Here is a 22885-nt window from a genome sequence, read left to right on the forward strand (position 1 = left end):
TACTCTGTATAAAGCTTATACAGAGTAAACTCATAAATTGTCCACCCTCTATAACACTGATAGAGAGATATGCACAGCTCTTTGCTCCCCCAGGTATTAATGATACTGTCAATGATACTGCCAAGAATGACCTTGAGCGGATCACTGCAGACTACGTGGCTCTGGGAAGAAGGATACAGGAGTTCGAGGCGCAAGTGGTGTTCTCGTCCATCCTCCCTGTGCAAGGAAAAGGCCTGAGTAGAGACCGTCGAATCGTGGAAGTCAACGAATGGCTACGCAGGTGGTGCCGGAGAGAAGGCTTTGGATTCTTCGACCATGGGATGGTGTTCCAAGAAGGAGGAGTGCTAGGCAGAGACGGGCTCCACCTAACGAAGAGAGGGAAGAGCGTCTTTGCAAGCAGGCAGGCTAACCTAGTGAGGAGGGCTTTAAATTAGGTTCACCGGGGGAAGGAGACCAAAGCCCTGAGGTAAGTGGGGAAATGGGATCCTCGGAGGAAGCACGAGCAGGAGAGCACAAGAGGGGAGGACTCCTGTCTCATACTGAGAAAGAGGGACGATCGATGAGTTATCTTAAGTGCCTATACACAAATGCAAGAAGCCTGGGAAACAAGCAGGGAGAACTGGAAGTCCTGGCACAGTCAGGGAACTATGATGTCATTGGAATAACAGAGACTTGGTGGGATAACTCACACGACTGGAGTACTGTCATGGATGGATATAAACTGTTCAGGAAGGACAGGCAGGGCAGAAAAGGTGGGGGAGTTGCGTTGTATGTAAGAGAGGAGTATAACTGCTCAGAGCTCTGGTATGAAACTGCAGAAAAACCTGAGAGTCTCTGGATAAAGTTGAGAAGTGTGAGCAACAAGGGTGATGTCGTGGTCAGAGTCTGCTATAGACCATCAGACCAGGGGGATGAGGTGGACGAGGCTTTCTTCCGGCAACTAACAGAATTTGCTAGATCGCAGGCCCTGGTTCTCATGGGAGACTTTAATCACCCTGATATCTGCTGGGAGAGCAATACAGCGGTGCACAGACAATCCAGGAAGTTTTTGGAAAGTGTAGGGGACAATTTCCTGGTGCAAGTGCTGGAGGAACCAACTAGGGGCAGAGCTTTTCTTGACCTGCTGCTCACAAACCGGGAAGAATTAGTAGGGGAAGCAAAAGTGGATGAGAACCTGGGAGGCAGTGACCATGAGATGGTCGAGTTCAGGATCCTGACACAAGGAAGAAAGGAGAGCAGCAGAATACGGACCCTGGACTTCAGAAAAGCAGACTTTGACTCCCTCAGGGAACAGATGGGCAGGATCCCCTGGGAGAATAACATGAAGGGCAAAGGGCTCCAGGAGAGCTGGCTGTATTTTAAAGAATCCTTATTGCGGTTGCAGGAACAAACTATCCCGATGTGTAGAAAGAATAGTAAATATGGCAGGCGACCAGCTTGGCTTAACAGTGAAATCCTTGCTGACCTTAAACGCAAAAAAGAAGCTTACAAGAAGTGGAAGATTGGACAAATGACCAGGGAGGAGTATAAAAATATCGCTCAGGCATGCAAGAGTGAAATCTGGAAGGCCAAATCGCACTTGGAGTTGCAGCTAGCAAGAGATGTTAAGAGAAACAAGAAGGGTTTCTTCAGGTATGTTAGCAACAAGAAGAAAGTCAAGGAAAGTGTGGGCCCCTTACTGAATGAGGGAGGCAACCTAGTGACAGAGGATGTGGAAAAAGCTAATGTACTCAATGCTTTTTTTGCCTCTGTCTTCACAAACAAGGTCAGCTCCCAGACTGCTGGACTGGGCAGCACAGTATGGGGAGGAGGTGACCAGCCCTCCGTGGAGAAAGAAGTGGTTCGGGACTATTTAGAAAAACTGGATGAGCACAAATCCATGGGGCCAGATGCGCTGCTTCCGAGCGTGCTAAAGGAGTTGGCGGATGTGATTGCAGAGCCATTGGCCATCATCTTTGAAAACTCATGGCGATCGGGGGAGGTCCGGGATGACTGGAAAAAGGCTAATGTAGTGCCCATCTTTAAAAAAAAGGGAAGAAGGAGGATCCGGGGAACTACAGGCCAGTCAGCCTCACCTCAGTCCCTGGAAAAATCATGGAGCAGGTCCTCAAGGAATCAATTATGGAACACTTAGAGGAGAGGAAAGTGATCAGGAACAGTCAGCATGGATTCACCAAGGGGAAGTCGTGCCTGACTAACCTAATTGCCTTCTATGATGAGATAACTGGCTCTGTGGATGAGGGGAAAGCAGTGGATGTGTTATTCCTTGACTTTAGCAAAGCTTTTGATACGGTCTCCCACAGTATCCTTGCCGCCAAGTTAAAGAAGTATGGGCTGGATGAATGGACTATAAGGTGGATAGAAAGCTGGCTAGATTGTCGGGCTCAACGGGTAGTGATCAACGGCTCCATGTCTAGTTGGTAGCCGGTTTCAAGCGGAGTGCCCCAAGGGTCGGTCCTGGGGCCGGTTTTGTTTAATATCTTTATTAATGATCTGGAGGATGGTGTGGACTGCACTCTCAGCAAGTTTGCAGATGACACTAAACTGGGAGGCGTGGTAGATACCCTGGAGGGTAGGGATCGGATACAGAGAGACCTAGACAAATTAGAGGATTGGGCCAAAAAAAACCTGATGTGGTTCAACAAGGACAAGTGCAGAGTCCTGCACTTAGGACGGAAGAATCCTATGCACTGCTACAGACTAGAGACCGAATGGCTAGGTAGCAGTTATGCAGAAAAGGACCTAGGGGTCACAGTGGACGAGAAGCTGGATATGAGTGAACAGTGTGCTCTTGTTGCCAAGAAGGCTAACGGCATTTTGGGCTGTATAAGTAGGGGCATTGCCAGCAGATCAAGGAACGTGATCGTTCCTCTTTATTCGACATTGGTGAGGCCTCATCTGGAGTACTGTGTCCAGTTTTGGGCCCCACACTACAAGAAGGATGTGGAAAAATTGGAAAGAGTCCAGCGGAAGGCAACAAAAATGATTTGGGGTCTGGAGCACATGACTTATGAGGAGAGGCTGAGGGAACTGGGATTGTTTAGTCTCCAGAAGAGAAGAATGAGGGTGGATTTGATAGCTGCTTTCAACTACCTGAAGGGGGGTTCCAAAGAGGATGGAGCTCGGCTGTTCTCAGTGGTGGTAGATGACAGAACAAAGAGCAATGGTCTCAAGTTGCAGTGGGGGAGGTCTAGGTTGGATATTAGGAAACACTATTTCACTAGGAGGGTGGTGAAGCACTGGAATGCGTTACCTAAGGAGGTGGTGGACTCTCCTTCCTTGGAGGTTTTTAAGGCCCGGCTAGACAAAACCCTGGCTGGGATGATTTAGTTGGAAATTGGTCCTGCTTTGAGCAGGGGGTTGGACTAGATGACCTCCTGAGGTCCCTTCCAACCCTGATATTCTATGATTCTAATTACTTACTCTGGGTTAATTAATAAGCAAAAGTGATTTTATTAAGTATAAAAAGTAGGATTTAAGTGATTTCAAGTAATAACAGATAGAACAAAGCAAAATAAAACAAAACATGCAACTCTAAGCCTAATACATTAAGAAAGTGATTACATATAAATCTGACCCTCAGAGATATTCCAATAAACTTCTTTCACAGACTGGACTCCTTCCTAATCTGGGCCCAATCCTTTCCCCAGTACAGTTCTTGTTAGCTCCAGCTCACGTGGTAACTAGGGGATTTCTCATGACTGGAACCTCCTTTGTTCTGTTCCACCCCCTTATATAGCTTTGGCACATGGTGGGAATCTTTTGTCTCTCTGGGTCCCCACCCCTCCTTCTAAATGGAAAAACATCAGGTTTAAGATGTGTTGCAACACAACCAAAAGTTGACCATTCGACATACTTACCTACAAAATGGAAACGAATCCAAGTTTGTGTCATTCCAAACACACAGACCCAACCTCATCTTTCCTCCCTCTGATTTTGTACTACATTTTAAACTATCCCTCAGCTCCCTTAAGGTTCATCTCACCGCGAAATCGGCTTGCCACTTGGTGTTTGCTCAACCACTAATACGTAGATTCTTTAAGGGCATTGGGAATCTCTTTCCGCATGTGATACCACCCACTCCAGCCTGGGACTTTAACCTAGTTCTCAGGGCTTTGACTAGACCTTCCTCTGAGTCCAGGGCAACTTGTTCTCTCTTACACCTGTCCATGAAGACAGCATTTCTAATTGCCATCACCTCAGCTAGGCACCCAGGAGAAATAGCGGCCCTGATGGCACATCCGTCATTCACAGCCTTTTTTTTTTTTTTTTTTTTTAAAGACAGTAACTCTAAGGCCATATCCCAAGTTTCTCCCTACTTTCGCTGCACTTTCGATATGAATCAACAGATCCATCTCCCTGTTTTTTCCCAAAACCACATTGTGACAACTGGGAGATAATTGTGCATATGTTAGATATTAGAAGGACATTAGCATTCTATTTGGACAGGACTAAGGACTTCAGGAAATCCCCTAAACTCTTCCTTTTGACCACAGAAAGATCCAAAAGCTCTGTGATATCGGCTCAAAGACTATCCAAATGGGTCAATACTGCTGTTTCGGTGGGGCGGCGCTGGGGAAGGAGGGTGCTGGAGACAGCTCGGGAACTACTGAACTTGTTGGTACTGTTTTCACCTGTGGGAACAGATTCCCACCCAGCACCAGGAGTGGGTGTGTTGGATCCTTTGGTGCCTACTCCAGCACTGGTGCACCAGTTGGCACCAGTGGCCGCTACAGTTGCAGAGTCTTCGCAGATTCTATCGAGGGGAAAGCCTGCAATGGTCTCACCATTGTCTCTGTTCCCTGATTCGCAACCAGTCTCCCTGGTACCATCGGGATCAGCTCCCCTGTGGCCAGAGGAAGTGGAATTGTCTTCCTCTTCAGATTCTGAGGTGGGACCTTATACCTCCAGGCCAGAGCAACCCTTACCCACTTTGGTGCAGCTCCCAACCTAGGGATCAATGTCCAGCACACAGCTGGGTACCATCGCCATACCAGTGGCCCTTCTGGAGCCCTTGGGGCTTCCCCCACATGCTACAGCATCTAGTAGACACTGGGTGCATGGACACCACGGTTGCCATTTCCCCTCTGCTGGTACTGGGTCAGGGGAATCGGTTACTCGGGACTCTCCAGTGCAAGAATTGAATGAGGGCTGCTCTCAATGACCAGTGGCCTCTTCCTTGCCAGATAAGGAAGTAATTGCAGAGTCTACCTCCACCCTCCAGTTGATGTCAGAACCCTCTAGGACTTCGTTAAGAAGAGTGGCTATGGCTCTGGATATCCAACCAGAGAGGGTTCAAGACAAGTCACACAGAGATATTATGTCAGTTCTCAGGGTTATGAACATTTTTACAATCAACCACCTCTGGGTTGTAGTATCTGCTGCTAAAAAAAAGGAGAGGCAGGGACATCAGGCCTCAGCCCTGAAGGGGAAGGAAGCAAGGAAGCTAGACCTCTTCAGCAGGAAAATTTATTCCACGGAAGGGTAACAAATGAGAATCACAAACAGCAGGCTCTGCTTGGTTGGTACAGTTTCAACCTGTGGGAAAGCATCATGATGAGGCTAACCAGGTGTTCACCACCCTGGTTGATGAGGGCATATTAGAGGCCAGGTCACACCTGGAGGCGAGCTTGGACGCAGCAGATTCGGTGGCTTGTGTTATGGCTTCTGCCATTTCCATGCAGCATTCAACGTGGCTGCAATCATCAGGTTTGCCCACAGAGGTGCAGCAAACCATACAAGACCTCCTGTTCAAAGGCCCTTTGCTCTTTTCTGAGAAGATGAATGAAAAGCTTCATAGCCTTAAGGACTCGACCAATGCTTACGTTGCTGAGGATTTAAACACCAGCGACAAAGAAAGAGCTTGCTACCCACAACAGTCCCAGCAATTCCACACATTTATGCCTCATAGCCAAGATTTATTGAGAAAGAGTGGGCAGAGGTTATAAAAGATGGCCTATTCCTCTTTCCTCCCCCACAGAACCTGCTTCATCCAGGCAGACTGTTCTTCAACGCATTCATTTTGACCTGTTGATTGAGAGCAGCCTGTCACTTCCCTGGGTACCATCGTTCTCTTCCCCTATTTTTGCCAACCGCTTATCGCATTTCCTAAGCGCTTGATCTTACATCACCACAGATCAGTGGGTCCTAAGTAAGGTGGAACTGGGTTACACCCTCCAGGTTACTTCTCTTCCCCCTTCCCATTCCCTACCCAATCCCTCTTTAAGGACCACTCTCATGAGAGTGTGATACTTCAGGAGTTCCAGTCTCTCCTCCGTTTGGGGGCCATAGAGGAAGTTCCCATGCCTTTCCGAGGGAAAGGATTCTATTCCAAATATTACCTAATGCCAAAGGCAAGGGGAGCTCAGGCCTCTTTTAGATCTAAAGCAACTGAACAAGTTTCTGAAGAAAACAAAATTTCGGACGGTTACTCTTGCTTCTGTTATCCCTTCCTTAGAGACTGGGGACCGGTACACTGATCAAGACTTAAAGGATGCTTGCTTTCATGTGGCAATTCATTGCAGCCACAGAAAGTTCCTCAGGTTCATGGTCAACAATTCACACTACCAATTTGCAGTTCTCCCCTTTGACCTCGCAGCAGCCCCCTTCATATTTACGAAATGCGTGGCAGCAGTGGTGGCTTTTCTGTGCAGGTTGGGAATCCACATGTTCTCTAACCTGGATGACTGGGTATTGAGGGACCAATTCAGATGTCAAATGCTTGTCAACATAGCCGCTATCCAGTCAGCCTTTCACACAACAGGGCTCCTAATCAATACAGAAGAATCTATTCTGATGCCAGTTCAGCGAATAGAGTTCATTGGGGCAGTGCTAGACTCCACAGAGGCCAGGGCGTTCCTGACGCAAATGAGGTTCAGTGCACTGCGGATCATTGCTCTAGTTCTAAAGGCACATCCTCTCACTATGGTTTGAAAGTGCCTCAGACTTCTAGGGCACATGGCGGCATGCACCTACATGGTCCAGCACACTAGACTGCACTTCAGAGGGCTGCAGGGTTGGCTCACCTCAGTATACTCTCCAGCTGACAATCACCTGGACGGGGTAGTTCAGGTAACAGCTCAAGTCTTGTCCTCCCTGGACTGGTCGACAGACCCATTGAATGTTTGCACAGGACTTCCCTTTGCGCCTCCTCAGCAGATACTCGCCTTATCATGGATGCATCGGATATAGGTTGAGGAGCTCACTTAGGCCCCCTTCAGACTCAGGGGCTTTGGTCGTCCCAGGACCTTGGTGTCCATATAACAAAGAACTTCAGGCCATTTATTTGGCTTGTATGGCATTACTACCGCATATGAGGGGGCAGAGTTTGTTAGTACTCACAGGCAACACAACAGCCATGTTTTATGTAAACAGACAGGGAGGACCACAGTTGACAAAGTTATGCACACAGCCCATCTTGCTTTGGAACTTTTGCATAGCCAGATCCATCAACCTGAAAGCAGCCTACCTTCCAGAGGTTCAAAACACCCTGGCAGATCACCTGAGCAGATCGTATGCAGGCCACCATGAATCATCCCATCATCCGGATGTGTCCATCACCATTTTCCGATGGTGGAGTATTCCTGAGGGACCTGTTCTCAGTGAAAGAAAACAAGAAATGTTGTCTTTTTTGTTCCCTGGCGGGTCACAGACCAGGGTCACTGTCAGATGCTTTCCTCCTGAATTTTCCAAAAGGCCTGCTGTATGCCTTCCCTCAAGTTCTGTTTCTGCCCAAGGTCTTGTCCAAGATCAAACAAGATGGGGATTACATCATACCAATAGCCCCAGCATAGCCTTGCCAACATTGGCTTTCATTGCTTAGCAGGAAAAACTGCAGAGAATGCATCGCTCAAGTGGGCCATACGCTCCTCTTTCACTTTGCTTCTTGTGCCAATTCAAGTTTCTGGTCTTAATCTTTAAAGCTTTCATTGGGTTGAAGCCCAGCTACATTCAAAATCACCTTCTCCATTCATGACATACTTAGAGAGTGGCTCCCTTGGGAGAATGTAACTGACAATGCCCAGTGTAAAGTTCTCAAAAGTTAGGGGTAAATTATTATTCATCAAAGGAGTTTGACTGAAGTAGTTTATGGGACCAAATAAGACTGAGCCCAAGTATGACAGTTTTCATAGAAAGCTGAAGGATTCATCTCTTTGCAAAAGCTTTGTTACAATAAACGAAGGCAAGAAATTACAACAGCAGCAGCAATGTAAAACAAAAACACAGTAAGCAAAGCTGCTAAACCTGGGAAAGATGAAGAGCAGAGCCCATTATCAAGTATGCTAGGAATATCTCTGAGAAATTTTTATTGTAAATGATACTTGGATATTATGCTGATAGATGCTCTAGAATTACAATCTAGATAGATACAAGCTGCAAGGTCCCAAGTGAAAAAGCAGCCGTGCATTGATGAGGTCTCATAAAAGCCTCTCCTCTTATGGAAAGAGACACAGATGTGATCCATTTTAATCAGAAAGCTCGGCTGCTGCTGAAGCAGATTTCTTAGAGCTTGAATCTGGAAGATAAAATTGTGGATCCTGCTTCTGGGAACCCAATCCTTTCTGGCACCCCGTAAGCATTCTGAAGTATTGCCAATGCCTTAATTTGGAAGTACCAGTTTTAAAAAAATTAACTAGTCATTTTATAGTGGCTGCATAATAATCTGTGTCCTTTACATGAGGAGAATCCTGAGTTGCTGGTAGATGAACCAGTATTGGACACATCCATTTTGGGGATCTATAAACAAAAAAGCTTCACAGTTGGTGGTAGAGGGGGGTTTCTTTGAAAGCTCTAGTCAAGTGGATGGTTTGAGAACTTATCTTTTATTACATGAAGCTTTTTGGTATGCATCAAGAATTCTGCTACAGCAGTTTCAGAAGCTTAGTAAATGCCCAGATGCAGTAAATCCCATTTTCAACTGGCCCAACTAACTCTACCTCCAAAACCATCAACAGTTTTGTGAGTGATGCAACTTAGAGTATAATTAAAATAGGTGTTTTAACATTCAGTAAGCAGCTGGCATAGTGAGAAGTTCCCTTCTTTATATGATGTGATCAAAAAGACTAACTTCTTTTGTCCTGGTGTAGATCTTAGATACAACAGACCAATGGATTCAATAGACCGTGGAGAAGATTGCATTTAAAAATTTGTATCAAAACTCTAAAGGAACTGTTTTGTGTTCAGTCTCCTTGCCCGAAGTCAAACAAATGGGAAATGATTTGGTGTGTGCTAGTTATCTAGTGAAAATGAATGTCACTAGTCTAAGAAGATGGGTCCCTGTCCCGTCCAGTCACCATGTTTATTTCATTATCCTCATGAAAAGAGAAATATTTCAGTTGGTAAAAGTAAATATGTTCCTGACTTTATTTAGGCTATGTCTACACTACATCTTAGGTTGGCATAATTTAGGTCGCTTAAGGGGGTGAATAAGTCACCCCCCAAGCGACATAAGTTACACTGACATAAGCGCCAATGTGGACAGCGCTATGTCAGCAAGAGAGCTTCTCCCGCAGACAGAGCTTCTGCCACTCATGGGGGTTGGAGTAGTTAAATCAACGGGAGAGCTCTCTCCTGTCAGTTTAAAGCGGCTACATTAGAGAGCTTACAGCAGCACAGCTGCATCAATGCAGCTGCGTGGCTGTAAAGTCTCTAGTGCAGCTGTGCTTTTAGATTCTAACTGGAGACTCTGAAGTCAGTAGTGCATTGTATTTCACCTTCTGGGTTCCTGCGCTGTTGGGATTTACAGGTTGCATCTCTGCTCATACTGAGGACACTGATGTGTTGGCATTTTAGGGATATGATATATATCAGCATCCTGAAAAAAAGTGCTACCACTCAGCCTATTTACATCCTTGTGGAAATTTACCTAAATTATAGCAGTCTTAGAAACAGCTGTAAGATAAGAAGGTCTCTTGGAGGACTGATTTGTTTATCATTAGGACTGCTGGGCTAAAAACCCATTTTTTTAAAATGGGAGCTGAGATTCTCCTGAAATCTTACAGAAAGACCCTACTTAAATTTACACTATAGCATGGAATTTCTGCAGCATGAAATTATGTGGCCCTCTTACTCAGGGTAAAATCTAAGCCCAATGGCATACCAGCTCTCAGAGAGTCCTGACTGGGTGTTAGATGAAGAAGAGCATGCATAATATGCAACCACTGGCATATCTGTTATAAAGACTTGATAGAAGGGGCTAAATCATGATACCTCCCTTATGTGGTAGCAAGGGACATATAAGACTCAAACATAAGTAGGCTGTACTCTGGGCTTCAGCAATCCTGAGGACCCACTGGCGTGATAGAGGGGATCCATATCTAATATGTGGAGCTGCTTGGAGGAAACCTCATGTATGATCATAATTCATGACAATTTGCACTTACATAGTGCCTTTGATCCAAGGATATGCAGGAACTTTGATCCCACAGTTCTTATGCAGACAAAAAACCCTTTGCAGTTAATGGGATTCAATAGGTCCATGCTGCGACTACAGAATTTGGACCCACAAAGATTGGCTATACTCCACCACTTTTGTGAGAGGTTGTTAAAGATTATTATTCCCATTTGACAGAAAGGTTAAACCAAAGCACAGAGAAGTGAAGTGATTTGCCCAAGGTGATGCAGAGAATCAGTGGAAGAGTCAGGCTTATAGAACCCCCCTGTAATCACTGTACCACGCTTCCTTTCCCAGGCGTTTTATACTTGTACCTGTATTTATACAAGTTAAAGATTCATTATAAAAAAACTATAAAATGGTTTACACTGTAAAGCTAATTTAGCTGAAATTTAAACTAAATTCTCTAGCAGACCTAACCACTAAATTACTTCCAAGTGTCATTTAAAGGTTGTTTGTGAGAGTGCAAAAAACCCCCAGTCTATTTACAGTAGACTCAAAGACCCTGTCTACATTTACAAATTTTTGCAAAAGATTTCCCCACCTTTACTAATCCTGGTTCAGCTCCACTATTGCTTAGATGGGCCACTGGCTACTGTGGGCTTTTTTTTTTTTTTTAAATGCTGATATGGAATCCTACTTGAGAGCAGATCTAATCCATGTGTTGTTACAAACAATGACAGTAGTTGCTGGCCTACCAATACGAGGGCTCCCAAGGTTGCTCACATTGGTGGACACGAACTAATGATAGCCACGTTAGGTAATTAAATTTTTTTTTCCTGATTACAGTCATAATTTTATATTGTGGTGGTCTCCAAATGTGTATGAATAGAAACTTTTCATCATATTATTTTTGAAAACTCTAAAAACTTGCATGGGTCCCCAGGCAAGTAGAGTTCACCCTCACTCCCTCTCAGATCAAGTGAGAACTGGTGTAGGTTATACAAGTCTCTTGCATTGATTTTTAGAGGAAACAAAAAGAAGAAATTGCTTTTGAAAATCTTAAGTTCAGGAAAAAGGCAAAGACAGAAATAACATTTAGCAGTTGAGGCAGGGGTTATTTTTTGTGTCTATGTGGGGTGAGTTAAGTGGCTAAAATGAGTAGGATGTCTATTTCTGACAATGTAATATAATACTTATTTTGTACCATAAACATGAAGATTAAAATATTACAAAATAAATATTTAGTTACACTGCTCCTATAATGTTTTATTGGGAGCAAGAGACATCAGGAAGTCATTACTATTCTATAGCTATCTGCTGTGGCTCTAAAAGTTCAGTTTGATCTGTGAGAATGTGCTATCTTCTCAGCAGTGAGAAAGAAAGACAGGTATTCACCAGCTAGAAGATGAGAGAGAGATGCTGCCAGTTACAGTGCCAAAGATGGCCACTTTAGGGCTACGGTTGCTTGGTTCTGCCAAGTTTAAAGGACCAGCACCAGAAAGACACACTGGAAAAAGTTCTCATAAAAGAGTAGCCCTGTTCTGTGGAGAGTTAGTAGGGACCAGGAAGCTGCCAAAGAAAGTGCTTCTGGGGAAAGAGGTTGATTGGTATTGTGCTTACTGGCATTCTACAACATCTGATGCAGCAAATGCATTTCTTTCTTCAGCTATATTTTGCATTTTGTTAGCCTAATGAGGTGCCCATTACATGCTATTTATTTCTCGGCTCACAGCTTTGAGACTTTTATATGGGTTCTCCCTCTCTTGGAATTTCTAAAATCATTGTCCTCTTGATCTGAAAAATAATTGTGATAATAAAAATAATTTTAACAGATGCCTAATTGTCCCTAGCTGTTCTCTGATGTAAGATAGCTGAGACCTAGCAGTATCTTCAGATTGTTCAAAGATACTTGTATGTGTCTGTTCCTTTCATAGTTTAAACTTCAGACTTCCTGAGATTTAGAACCAAGACTCAGTGGAGAAAGATATTAATAAACCCACCATGCATCTTGTTTTTCCTAAGAGGCCTCTCTGTGAGAATTTGACACTCTTCAAAACAAAAGCTAACCTAGGTAGAGGATAACTTTCCCCTGGAGCTAACTCATGTGTGGATATGTGGCACACCATCTTGTCATGTCCATTTGAGCCCGCAATGAATCTCTTGCAGTAATATTGTACCAGCAATATGGGAAACCGAAAGTAGACAGAGGATCTAAATGACATTTGCCTTTGCTCCATCTTCTGTACTGTAGTAGATTTTACATGTTGCTGTGTGTAATCAGGTGGTTTATCTTCTGTAATACTGAAAAATCTTTGATTTTTGTGTCTGTGCTTCTTTGATAGCCACGAGCTGTTGCGGGTTTTCGAGGAACAGTACGATATGCGTCAATCAATGCTCACAGAAACAGAGTGAGTATCTGTGCTTACATCACACCTGTCTGAGTTTTATAGTAATTAAAAACACTGTCAATTGTATGTATAGTATAAATCTTGCTTCATTTTCTGTGTCCCATTGTCATTATTATATAGAAAGATGTTAGACTGTGGGAAATATTTAGGAAAGAATAGGTCACTTTTACATTACTGTAGATAACTGAATGTCTTATCTTCATAATGGTGTTCTGGTTGCAGAAATTATAATAGTTGTTTTAATTATTACCATCACTGTTTTAATCATACCACAAGAGAGTAGAACAGGGAAGATGAAATTATCAGGTGATAACATATTATATTTACAGTATATTCCACTTATCATCATGATCTCAGGGTATTAGAGAATTTTGGACAAACTACTATTGCCAGTGTGGTGACATTTCACTTCACAGTAAAATGATGTACATCCCTGCAATCATATTTTAACATGCTTCCTCTTTTAATTTTTTCTGTGCTTTTTATTCTTCCATCTGAAGTGATGAGAAAAGGAGAGAGTGTTTTTCTACTTGCAGTATTATAGGGATCTATTTTGCAATTTTTCTTCTAATCGGTTTTATTGGGAATATACAATAGTTGAAGTCTCTGGAGCAGGTGTGGGCAAACGTTTTGGCCCGAGGGCCACATCTGGGTATGGAAATTGTATGGTGGGCCATGAATGCTCATGAAATTGGGGTTGGGGTGCAGGAGGGGGTGAGGGCTCTGGCTGGGGGTGCAGGCTCCGGGGTAGGGCCAGAAATGATGAGTTCAGGGCACAGGAAGGGGCTCCGGTCTGGGGCAGGGGGGGGCTGGGTTCGGGGAGGGGGGGCTGAGGGCTCCGGCTGGGGGTGCAGGCTCTGGGGTGGGGCTGGGGATGAGGGGTTTGGGGTGTAGGATGGTGCTCTGGACTGGGACCGAGGGGTTCGGAGGGTGGGAGGGGGATGAGGGCTGGGGCAGGGAGTGAGGCGCAGGAGCTGTCTCAGGGGTGCAGGCTCCAGGCAGCACTTACCTCAAGCGGCTCCTGGAAGCAGCGGCATGTCCCCCCTCTGGCTCCTATGCGGAAACATGGCCAGGTGGTTCTCCTGCACGCTGCCCTGTCCACAGGCACCACCCCTGCAGCTCCCATTGGCTGCCATTCCCGGTCAATGAGAGCTGCGGGGGCAACACTTGGGGTGGGGACAGTGTGCGGAGCCGAGGCCCCTGGCTGCCCCTACGCGTAGGAGCCAGAAGGAGGACATGCTGCTGCTCTCGGAAACCGCGCAGAGCGGCCCCCGAATCTGCTCCCCAGCTGGAGCGGGACAAGCCCCAGACCCCACTCCCCAGCAGGAGCTTGAGATCTGGATTAAAAGGGCTGGCAGGCCAGATGCAGCCCGTGGGCCGTAGTTTGCCCACCCATGCTCTAGAGCAATACAGGATCTAGCAAAGCCCATTAGCTCTGATTGCATAGTAGTAAGGTAAAGTACAGCAGTTATGAGGAGTAACAAAATTCCATCCCTTTTCTTTTTCACAGGAAATGGGAAGGCATGATGATCTCTGGTCCCTGTTTTACATGTTGGTAGAGTTTGTGGTTGGACAGCTGCCTTGGAGAAAAATAAAAGACAAGGTAAAATCTAGAAATAAGTATCTTAGATGGGCATTGCACATAAACACCTTCATGAAAAATCTACTCAAGAATCATTGGTTCATAAAATTCTAATGTTACATTTTAGAGCAGTTTCTAGTGATTTTCCCCCCTCACTTCACAGTGCTAATGTCATGGCGTAAAGTGCTGTGGAGTGTTACAAATGGTCTTAGTTTGCAAGGGAATTTAGACAGAGCTTACAGTTTTTACAGATTCATTATAGAGGGCAAATATAAATGTACATACATTAATTCATGGCCCTATTTTGAAACCAGTGCTTTTTGCCTTCACAAACCTTTTGTACAAAATTTCATAGTTTGACATTTCATCTTGGAAATAGACATTCAGTATTTGCTGTTAGACAAAGTTAGCTCAGTAGATCTGTGGTCATGCTGTTGGGCAGATGTCTTATGGGAGGTATGCAAAGAAAAAGCAACCTCTGATGGCCTGTGTCCACTATTTGTTTCTACCTATTTTGAAAGTATAGCATAATCAAAAGCACTTTCTGATTAACTTAGCTATGTTGATAGATGAAGTTGGGCCATACAAAGGACTGCTCCTATTCTTCTGACTTTGGAAACCACAGACTAATTGATATTGGACTGAATAAAAACACTAAAAAATGTCTACTCTGAGGAGTAATTATGTATCAGAAGTGAACTGAAGTAGATGACATAATAGAACTTTTAAATCTCTGTCTTTGATTCTAGTAGAGTTGTAATGCCCAATTATAATCAGTGGTGTCAAACAGCAACAAAACACACACACACACACACACACACACACACACACACACACACACACACACACACACACACACACAGACACACAGAAAATTAGACTAGCATTTAAATACAGTAACGCCTCACTTAATGTTGTAGTTATGTTCCTGAAAAATGCAACTTTAAGTGAAATGATATTAAACGAATCCAATTTTCCCATAAGATTTAATGTAAATGCGGAGAGTTAGGTTCCAAGGAAATTTTTTGGGGGCAGACAAAAGGCAGTATATACTGTACAGTACTGTACTGTGGTTGGGAGGTGCCCCTGGCTTACCCCACACAGGCACAGCCTGCTGCAGGCAAGGATGCTAGGAAGCACCTTGTGCAGCAGCAGCAGCAGCTTCCCTCCAGAAGAACAGGCGCCATCTTTGCCGAGGGATGCTCCAGGCCCACCTCTTCCCGTCCCCGCTCCACTCCAGGCCCACCACTTCCACCCCCACTCCACCTCCTCACCAGAACACGCTGCTTCCCCGCTCCTCCTCCACCCTCCCAGAAAGTCCTAAGTGACACCAAACAGCTGTTTGGCGGCGGGGGGAAGCGCTGGGTGGGAGGAGGAGGAGGCAGAGAAGAGGAACTTGTGCAATGCTCCCTTGTAAAGTCACTGCTCTTCAACAGAATCTTATAAGCAGAGGATAGAGCAGGCAGCCAAACGACGTTATAAGGGAACATTGCACAACTTTAAACGAGCATGTTCCCTAATGGAGCAGCGACGTAACTTTGAAACAACATTAAGCGGGAGGATGTTAAATGAGGAGTTTACTGTATTGAGTTGGAGGTATAAAGAACATTTTACATTGGTGCTAAGGGCAATGGCAGGATCTCTAGCCCTGTTATAACCTAAAGGATTAATCTCCTTTTCATACACCCTTCAACTCTGATAAAAAATATTGCACTTAATGCCTATGATGTATGGTGTGAATATTCTGCAGTTGGGAATGGTGGTGTGCTAATGCTTTTTTGTGCTAACTGTTCCTAGGAGCAAGTGGGCTCCATAAAAGAGAGGTATGACCACAGGCTCATGTTGAAACATCTCCCCCAAGAATTCAACATCTTTCTAGATCACATCTCCAATTTAGATTACTGTACAAAACCCGATTACCAGGTAAGCCTTTTTACTTTTTTGTATTTCTAATTTTTAAATAATCTTGTTTTGCCTTATTTTACCATAATTACCCTTCTTTGATCTGATCCTGTGTCCATGACAATAATGATTATGGACTGTCCCACTGTAGAGCTATTTTAATGGCAATAAGGTACTTTGGTGAAGTTTGGCAGTTTGATACTAAGATAGTTTGAAGGCTACACCGTTCATTGCAGGTCATCTGTTGGATGACCTGCAATGGGCCACTGTATCAGTAATCTAGCTTTGTGAAGGTGGGGTAGAGCCAGGGTGCCATGTGGAGAGACATATTTTATCTTAAACTGTGACGTGAGGGGTTCTCTGCAGACAGAGGTCTGCAAACCTTTGTAATCTCTTTTGGCCAATTCTAGGTGGGCTTTGAACTCCTCCTGGATGCAGTGCAGGTGTTCAGCTAAGTTGGATGGTGCAAGTATTTGGGAGACTTGTGGCATGGACAGGTGGAGGAAACCGTAGTTGGTGTAAAAAGGACTCTGGTGGGTTGATCTGTGGTTAGAGTAATTGTATACAAATTTGGCAAAAGAGAGAAGCGAAACCCAGTCATTCCGGTGGTAACTGATAAAGCAACAGAAGTATTACTCAAGAATTTGGTTCACTCATTCCATCTGTCCATCAGTCTTGGAGTGATAAGATGAGGAGACATGTAGATCCACATTCAGGAGTGTCATGGGGTGCACCACTCAATGCTGGACTGGTGCCTCCTTCTGGTACTCTGGGGATTAGCTCGAGGCCAACACTCCCCCATCCACCATTTGCACACCGTCACTCTGTCCACCTGCAGCTCCTCTTGCAGCCTCAGGAACCATAACGTCCTCTTCATGGCTCAGCCCTCTGGCTGTGTCACTGTCCATGTTCCCCCATTCTGGGGAAGATTAACTCCTCAGTAGTTGTAGGCAGTCCTCTTGCTCACTTCTTCTGTGCCACTTGCACAGGGGCTGGTAGGGGAACCAAGGCCCGCCCTCTTCTCCAGGTCCCAGACCAGGGATTTTCAGCTCAGCAGCCTGGGCCTTCTCTCTCTGCTCTCACTGCTCTATCCCAGGGCTTCTTCCTACCACTAGTTCCCCTATTCTTCCTGGGCCTACCAGTTCCCAGAGCCTCCTCCCTCTTCCCAGGGAGTGACTGCAGTCTCAGCTCACTCCTCCCTTTCTCCTAGGAGTGTCTGCCTTTTCCCAGCCACCTCTTCTCTCAGCTCCTGGGCTTTATAGGCCCTGCCCATTTCTGCCCAGCTGAGCCTCCTTAATCAGCCGCCTAATCTGTTAATTAGCCCATCTGGCCTGCATTAAACCCTGCAGGGTGTGTGTGCATTAGTCACCCCATGACAAGGAGCTTGAACAACTCCTGCCAGAAATATGAAATGAACTGTGATTCTCGATCAGATGTTATGTTAGATAGTTGACCATAGAGTTGGAAGACATAGTTGCAAAACAGTTGGGATATATGACGGAATGCACCCCTGCATCCACACCCTACACACTAGGTGTCCAGTTTTTGACTGGAATGTCCGGTCAAAAAGGGACCCTGGCGGTACCGGTCAGGCCATTAAAAAATCTGGTCGGCAGCGCAACGGGGCTAAGGCAGGCTCCCTGCCTGCCATGGCTCGGCGCGGCTCCAGGAAGCAGCAGCATGTCCCCCCTCCGGCTCCTATGTGTAGGGACAGCCAGGGAGCTCCGCACGCTGCTCCTGCCCCAAGCTCTGGCTCTGCAGCTCCCATTGGCTGGGAACCATGGCTCCTGCAGACGGGACAGCGCACAAAGCCGCCTGGCCGCTCCTCTGCATAGGAGCCGGAGGGGGGACATGTCTCTGCTTCCGGGAGCTGCTTGAGGTAAGCGCTGCCCAGAGCCTGCACCCCTGACCCCCTCCCGAGTCCCAACCCCCTGCCCCAGCCCTGATCACCCTCCAAACTCCTCAGTCCCAGCCCTGAGCACCCTTGTGTACCCTAAGCCACTCATCTCATCCAGAGTATCCCCCCCCAGTCAGAGCCCCCATACCCCAGCCCAGAGCCCCCTCCTGCACTCCAAACCCCTCTGCCCCAGCCTGGAGCCCCCTCCTGCACCCCAAAACCCTCATCCCCAGCTCCACAACAGAGCCCGCACCCCCAGCTGGAGCCCTCACTCCCCCCACACCCCAACCCCCTTCCCCAGCCCAGAGCCGCCTCCTGCTCCCTGAACCCCTCATTTCTGGCCCCAACCCGGAACCCGTACCCCTCCAAGACCCCAACCCCCTGCCTCAGCCCGTAGCCCCTTCCCATACTCTGAACCCCTCAGCTCCACCCTCAGCCCGGAGCCCCCTCCTGCACTCCAAGCCTCTCATTCCTGGCCCCACCCCAGAGCCCGCACCCACAGCTGGAGCCTTCAACCCCTCCTGCACCCCAATCCTCTGAGCCAGCCTGGTGAAAATGAGTGAGTGAGGGTGGGGAGAGTGAGCGACGGGGGGGGGTGGAGTTAGCAGGAGGTGGGGCCTTGGAGAAGGGGCAGGGCCTTGGAGAAGGGGCAGGGCAGGGGTGTTTGGTTTTGTGTGAGAAGAAAGTTGGCAACGCTATAACCCACTGGTCAATAATTTCATGATAAAATATATGTAGTAACATTATATGTAAAGTTATAAACATACGCTGAAATTAGGTCTGAAATGTGTTTATCAGAAAAGTTTGGGTAAATCAGTTTCTCAAAGACTAAGGACAAGCTGACGCTTCTAGCCAGGTTTCAGTTGGAGGGCAATCGCCTATCAAGTGGCCATTCTTTGTCAAGGAAAGGGGTTAGGAACAAACAGATCTGCATCTTAGCAAGCAACAGCATGAAACCTCTTTCACCACAAGGCTCCTTGTCTCCGTCCTCACAGCAGGAATAAACATTATATAGGGATAACCTTCAAGAAAATGCATTTCAAAGGGTGACTGGACTGTAAAAGTGAGGGGCAAAACCACCCTAAGGTATCTGTCCCTATCCATCGCGCTTTCACCTAGAAAGACAAAAGAAGCAGCCTTTGGACTAAGGGAGCAGATCCTGGCCTGAGAATTTGGTCAGCAATGTTATTGGAAATGTGGTAAAGGATTTCAACTTGAAAGTTTTATTAAGTTTTAGTACTAGGAAGCATTTTATCTTTATTTTTTGCTTGTAACCATTTTTTACTTTAATGCATTATACTTTTACTCACTTAAAACCTATCTCTTTGTAGTTAAAGAAACTTGTTTTATTCTTTAATCAAAACAAATCCAGCGTTGTACTTTAACTAAATTGTGTGGGTAACTCCATTTAAAGCAGCAAACTGTTGGATATTGATCCTCTGATAGGGGCAATGAACCTAAAATATCTGGATTGTCCAGGACAGGACTGGACAGTGTAGAACACCTGTTTTGGGGGGGAAATTTGGGACTGGGAGTGTGCTGGGGTCATCTTGCAAATGATAACCAAGGCTAATGGAAACTGGAGTGTTCTGGCAGGCTGCGGCTATAAACAAACACTCAGGATGTGACCTAAATCTGTTTGGCTGTTTTTGAGGAGCCCAAATTGGGAGCTTCAGCAGATAGGCACCCCAGGTTTCAGGGCAAAGGTGACATAGCCCCTCACTGGTCTTGATTGCACCCTGGAAGGGCATAGGCTGTTACCTCCACAGAGGGAATTTGAAGTCATGGTACGAAACGTGACATTTTTGTAAATAGGTCAACAACAACTAGCAGAGTCAAGTGGCAATGGAAATTGGGAAAGTCAGTGATAAAGTTCATGGAGATGGAAAATCAGGGTTGAGACAGAGTTAGCAGAGGAATCAAAGCGCCCAAGAGGTTTGGCGCAGGGAGTCTTTGTTCAAGCGCTCATGTCACAGGAGTTAATGTAGGACTCAATGAACAAATGCAGTTTTGGCCACCAGAAATTTCAAGAGACCAGCCTCAATGTTTTCAAGTGACTGAAATGGACAGCAAGGGGAGAATCATGACATCGCCGGGGCATCACTAGGCGTGGTTGACTGTTTGGAATATAAATCTAGTCTTTAAACAAGAGGTTCCTTTTCTTGACTGAGAATTTCGAGTCAGGAGCTAGGTCCTTACTGGTTAACATAAATTTCACTGCAAATGGATCAAAGAGTAGGAGGGAGTTCCCAAGAGAGAGCAAGTTACTGTATTGTTTATCACCATGTTGGTGAAATGTCAGGGTTTCCGGATTGTGACTGCTTCTAGAGTCCCATCTCCTTTGTCCCAGTACTCACTCTTAGGTGGCAACTTGTCGGGTTTCCCATTCCTGGCACTTGGGCAATAGTCATGGTGAAGTCAAACGTGGAGGAAAAAAAGGGGTCAACAGATCTGACATTGTTTGAGAGCTTTTGCTGTTCTCAGGTTTCTAGGTTCTTGTAATTCGCATATACCTGCAATGTGGTATAAAGATGATGAAGCCATTCTTCAAAATCAGGCTTTATGGCCAGCAGTTCTTTGTCACATATCTTATAGTTTTTCTCAATGGGAGTCAGTTTCTGGGAATAAAATGCAGTGATGGGTCCTGTGCTGCTTGACAAAACTGCTCTGATCACATAGTTGGAAGTGTCTGCTTCAACAACAAAGGGTTTTGCCAGGTCTGGATGTACCAAGATGGGCACTGATGTAAACGTTTCCTTTAATTGATTGAAGGCAATTGGAGTTTTGTCATTGACCTGAGTGGGAGCAGGATTGAGTCCCTGGTTCCTTCAGAGGTTTAAAGTGGAGAACAATAAGTGTGACTACAATAATTGTCCTCTGTTGTAAATTTCCATTTTTTGTTCCATGGCAATAGAAGAGACCAACCCCTTCTTCCCTCCCCCTCCATACACTTTCTCCACCCTTTATCTAGGATGTGGGAAAACTATCAAGATCTAATTAAGAGTCAGTAAACCCCTTCCTGCTGGCCTTTCAAATAGACTTGATTGATTTGTAGATAATGATATTCTGTGTACTGGCTGAGTCGTACACTGCAGAGAATGAATCTGAATAAGTGCATTATATTAACTAATTCTGGAATTACAACTTCCAGAAGACTACAGATAAGAATATTTATCATCACCATTAAATTATGTTTGGGCATGTGAAACTAATTAGCTTTCCTCTGGAAAAATTTTCTTTCATACTGTTCCATATTCACACATCTGCAGTTCCAAAGTAGAGACTATTTATGTGTAACATCAGCAAATTGTGCATTGGTTCTCTTGTTTTCACAGAGCATATTCAGACAAATCAAAGCCAACCTGATTAGATGGCCACTAATGCATCACTGTTTATTCTAAGAAGGAAGAAAACAGCAGCAACTGAAGCTCTGTTATTGCATCTGTTTATCAGTTTATTCTGTTATATTTATCTTATACCTTTGCTGTGTCTGTCTCTAGGAGACCAATGCCGTCGACATTTTTCCTTAGGTTGATATCTGTGGAGTTTTGTCTGGGAAACATGTTTCTTTCTCACTGCAGCCTTTTAGCTATTATTTGCAGTAAAACTGTTTCTTCTGCTGGAAACTACTTCCTTTATCTACCATCGAGATTGCTGATCAGGCAGCATAGATTAATGCCCGTTCCTTTTTTAATTCCTATTGATTACTTGGCTTGCTAACATTAACAGATAAATCAAGATCTAGGATTTTAAATAAGAACTGGAAATATCAAGTGATATCAAGTTCCTCATTTGCCAGTGCATTTCTTTCTTTCTGTCTGTCTGTCTGTCTGTCTGTGTAGGTCTGCTGTATGTACACCACCCCCACCTTTCTTTATATGGCCCACCCTGTTGCAGACACAGAATCTCAATAAGAGATTAAAGTGATACATTTATAGATTTTACCTCTTCCAAGGCAATGACAGTCCTGTAGACTAATGTCCTTCGATTATTCATAGAATTTTTACAGCTACAGCGCAAGCTTCCCTACACCACCCTGTCCATGTGCCATAACTTTGAATTGGATGGCCATACCTTTAGGGGTAAGAGTGTATTGTACTTTCCATGCCCATTCCAATACCTGGATTACCTGAATTAGTGTCAGTTGTAAGTACTTTTTGGGATGTGGATTTGTGTCATAGTTCTTTGTTGTTATTTATTTATAGAATCACAGAAATGTAGAACTGGAAGGAATCTCGAGAGGTTACCTAGTCCATCCCCCCATGCTGAGACAGGAACAAGTATACCTAGATCATCCTTAATAGGTTTTTGCCTAAGTTGTTCTTAAAAAACTTTGATGGACATTTCACAAACTCTCTTGGTAACCTGTTCCAGTACTTAACTATCCTTATTGTTAGAAAGCTTTTCCTGATATCTAACCTAAATCTTCCTTGCTGCAGATTAAGCTGATTGTTTCTTGTTTAGTGGACATGGAGGACAATTGATCACCATTCTCTTTATAACAGCTCTTAATATATTTGAAGATTGTTATCAGGTTCCCCATCAGTCTTCTTTTCTCAAGAGTTTTTTTAACCTTTCCTCAGAGGTCAGGATTTGTAAACATTTGATCATTTTTATTGCTCTCCTCTGGACTTGCTCCAGTTTGACCACATCTTTTTTAAAGTGTCGTATCCAAAACTGTACACAGTACTCCAACTGAATCCTCACAGCTGCCGAATACAGTGAAACAATTATCTCAAATTTCTTACATTTGACACTCC

The 22885-nt window shown here is 45.0% G+C and overlaps 1 protein-coding gene across 1 annotated transcript in view; it reads left to right on the forward strand.

Annotated features, from left to right (window-relative positions):
* TTBK2 (tau tubulin kinase 2) overlaps positions 1–22885 on the forward strand; it is a 212099-nt gene that overhangs the window by 132614 nt on the left and 56600 nt on the right. Inside the window, exons 6-8 of the mRNA XM_026651392.1 lie at positions 12679–12744; positions 14255–14347; positions 16124–16249. Coding sequence (XP_026507177.1) covers positions 12679–12744; positions 14255–14347; positions 16124–16249 — 285 coding nt within the window. The remainder of the gene's footprint in view (positions 1–12678; positions 12745–14254; positions 14348–16123; positions 16250–22885) is intronic.

The sequence above is a fragment of the Terrapene carolina genome, unplaced genomic scaffold (assembly GCF_002925995.2).
Source record: "Terrapene carolina triunguis isolate 2854851 unplaced genomic scaffold, T_m_triunguis-2.0 Scaffold96, whole genome shotgun sequence".
NCBI classification, from domain to species: domain Eukaryota; kingdom Metazoa; phylum Chordata; order Testudines; family Emydidae; genus Terrapene; species Terrapene triunguis.